This window comes from Temnothorax curvispinosus, unplaced genomic scaffold, assembly GCF_003070985.1.
Source record: "Temnothorax curvispinosus isolate PA1 unplaced genomic scaffold, ASM307098v1 QBEX01011341.1, whole genome shotgun sequence".
NCBI classification, from domain to species: domain Eukaryota; kingdom Metazoa; phylum Arthropoda; class Insecta; order Hymenoptera; family Formicidae; genus Temnothorax; species Temnothorax curvispinosus.
In genome coordinates, this window is record NW_020221121.1 from 2,672 (window position 1) to 6,145 (window position 3,474).

Here is a 3,474-nt window from a genome sequence, read left to right on the forward strand (position 1 = left end):
TTGTTTTTTACGTCAAAATCAGACATTCCGCTTGATTTGAGTTCCTTCGTACATTGATGTGTTTTTTTCAAGTAATAACAAATCAACCATTTAAAAGCTAAGAGCAAATCTAAAATTAAGAAAATAACATATATTAGTTGCAGTAAACCTAAGTCATTCATCAAACTAATAACTTTCAGTAGTATATTTTAATACAACAAAGAATCATTTTTATCATACTTTCAGGCTTCAATACACCTTCCACTGTGGTTTGATTAAATTTGGTCTTAAGTATTTGTTCTGCATTCACCAGGAAATCCGCAGAATTAAGAGGCGATGGCACGGGCTGTCCTTTAATCACATTAACCCATTGATTTAACAACCAATTACTTGCTTGTTGAATAAGTACGTTGTTTTCACCCTCATACATACAATTCGCATCGTTTTCAGCTCTTATATCACCCAAACAAGACACTAATAATAAAATGATAATTAATTATAATTATAAAGATGTAGGTACATGTAATATATAAGACTGAGATTTTGCACTTACTTTTTAAGTATCCATGCCCACCGCAAGATTCTCTGCAATCTTGAATCGCGTCACGCGCAATCCACGAACATAATGGTTTCGTTGCAGAAGATAACGCGTGCATCTCCATTCCTCGATCGGCAATCGCGTCTCCATCTTCATTCATGAAGCGACTCATTTGAAGATCATAGAGACTTTTGTACAACGTCAATGCAAATATTTTTACTGCATACGTTGCGGCTAAATGAGGAATGATTCGCCATTGCTAGAAACATAAATATTTTGCATCAAATGTGATTTTTTTTTCTGTTTAGCTCAAAGTAAAAATCCTGTTATGCGTACTTGCGTTTGATACTCTATGACCGGCAATTCATTATTCTCGGTAGGGCCGAACTGTTTCCTAACTGCGCAATAACGTATAGCAATCGTTAGTGCAAGGCTCATATAATGTCCACATATTCCAGTAATGCTGACACGGCCTCCTGAAAGCGCACCCAATGACGAGCCTGCATAGATAAAATGAAATTCAATGAAATCAATTACATATCATGGCATATGGGTTTTGTCATATTAATGTTAATTCCTACCACCTACCATATCTTTTTCGTTCATCCTTTAAAGCGAGAACATACTTTCCATCCTCGCTGACATCCGCGGTGCGATTTAACAGGCAAGTACGAGGTATAGAGTAATTATCAAACATTAAGAATCCATTGTCTACTCCGTTAAGACCTATCTTTTCACCCATATCACCAACGGTGACACCAGGAAAAGGTAGATGAGTTTTCGGATCGCGAATTGGTACGATGAAAACGTGCAGGCCATGATTCACTCCGTCCGGTGTAATTAGCTGCGCAAATACGAGAGCGTGCGTCGCGCATTTTCCTAAAAATGACAGTGTATTGGAAAATATAGAAAGTTGTACTTAATTGATCAAATATCACTGCATCTTAGTCAATTCTATATCGACTAAAACTTAGCTTACCTAAACCACCTGCCCAACATTTTGCAGCTTCAAAATCAGGTGTATGAAGGATAAAACTTTTCGTTGCTACGTCATACGTTGCCCTGGTTCGCATGCCTTTCGCATTGGTCCCATGAGAAATTTCAGTCAGCGCGAAGCAGGCGGTATACTATATAAGCAATATCAATAAATTTTACAATAACAATTCACCAGACTGTGTCATATATGTTTGTACATACATTTCCAGTGCCAAACTCTGCTACGAAATGTTGATGTCGCTCGGTACCCAGTGCTAATAAGCTACCTGGTACCATACCACGCGAGATACTCATTCTAATCGGTATTGACCCATCGTATTGAAAAATATACATGTAAGATGGAAGGTCATCCATGGGCTAAAAGAATTATACAAAAATTTTCAAGTACAAGAATTCCAATATCGTTTCAAATACTCTTTAAGCGTCGTCTACAATGGCAGCAGGAGTATGCAGTAAGACGTAAGCAGTAAGCTATTGACCAAACACAGTCGATTATTCTTGAATTGTAAAAATCCCATTAGTCAATAACTTACTGCTTACGTCTTACTGTATACTCCTGCTGTCATTGTAGACAACGCTTTATACTAAAATTCATTTACTATCAACGATTGTAGTTTATCATAATTATTATAATTTGTTGGCTAAATGAATTGTTATAATTACATCTATGCCATTCTGGAAAAGTACTTGGAACTGACTGTTGCAGCATCTTCGAAGATCATCCAAATTCTTCGACGTCGACTTTCGAAACACCGAGTTGCTTTCGATAAGTTGCCACAGTTTCTTCTACAAATTCAATCGTTAAATTTAGTCACACGTTTACATCAATAGTACGGTACAGATTTGACACGTTCCACAATGATTTCGTTACCTGATACCGCACGCAATCCTCTCCCTCCAAAGATAACTTATTGAATGACTTCCAGTCGAATGTCGCTCTTTTCCTATAAGCGTCCAACGGTCCCCTCGGCAAATCTTTGATCAAGTTACTGGCGGTGGACATTGCGCGTCTATCTCTCGCGAAACTAGAATTTTCACAATAATTCGTCGTGGATGAATAACGATTACAACGAATCTTACCATTTGACATTAAGAACGACAACACACGGTTATTCAGCAATCTCGGCATGATGCGAAAAAAAATCGCTTTTATTTTAAATTTTAATTAATCACTGCGTCGTTAATAATTGTGTGTCACGTTGACCATGCCGATTGACGTCGAAAAAGTGAAAATGACGTTTCTGATTATGACGTCATCATACAAGAACGTCGGCGTTAGGAGGAGTATCTTAAAAATAAATTTTTCCATTTGGACTTTGCGTCGCAATATCTCCGCTCGTAGGGCACGTAGCGAAATATTATGAGAGAAACCCCCCCCTAATTGGACCCCAAGCTCGCGATCAAGCCTACTTGGAACTTGATCCGTTCACTCGTTATCAAGATCTCAACATCTCGGGTACTCGCAACCCGTCGCGTCGCGTATAAAAGAGTCACGGTCGGTCTCGCTCCGCGTGTACTTGGCGCGAGACACTACCGTGTCTCTTGATATAATTCTTTGAGATTCCGTCAATTATTTCTCAAAAAATTGAAAAAATTAAAATAACCGATTTCCAGAAGGTCGGTAACGAAAAACTTGAAAACTAGAGACGCGTTTCCTATAAAATAATATACATATATTTCACGATAATGATAACGCACGCGATTTCAGCGGATGCTAGGGAGTTAGGGCCCAGCGGGAGATGCTCTGGTTGTGGATGAATCCACATGCAGCTTGCTGCGCGTGAGTCCATTCGAATTTCTGTCCTTCTTCAATAACTCTTCGAGTGGCTTAGTGAGTCGTGCCAGGTTTTTAATAAACCGTCGGTCCCAGTTCACCACACCCAGGAATGACTGCAACTGCCTTTTGTTTCTGGGTCGCTCGAAGTCTGCTATCGTAGTGCGCGTTTCCTGGTTGATTTCGG

At 39.1% G+C, this 3,474-nt stretch overlaps 1 protein-coding gene across 1 annotated transcript; it reads right to left on the reverse strand.

Annotated features, from left to right (window-relative positions):
* Positions 1–5: 5 nt before the first annotated feature.
* LOC112461388 (peroxisomal acyl-coenzyme A oxidase 3) lies at positions 6–2,668 on the reverse strand (the record flags this gene model as incomplete). Its single annotated transcript, XM_025026619.1, has 9 exons — positions 2,385–2,668; positions 2,177–2,299; positions 1,715–1,870; positions 1,497–1,644; positions 1,106–1,396; positions 854–1,017; positions 533–776; positions 220–453; positions 6–109 (listed from the first exon to the last, which is right to left on the reverse strand). Coding segments are annotated over exons 1-9 (1,722 nt in total), but the record flags the coding sequence as incomplete, so codon positions are not given.
* Positions 2,669–3,474: the final 806 nt, after the last annotated feature.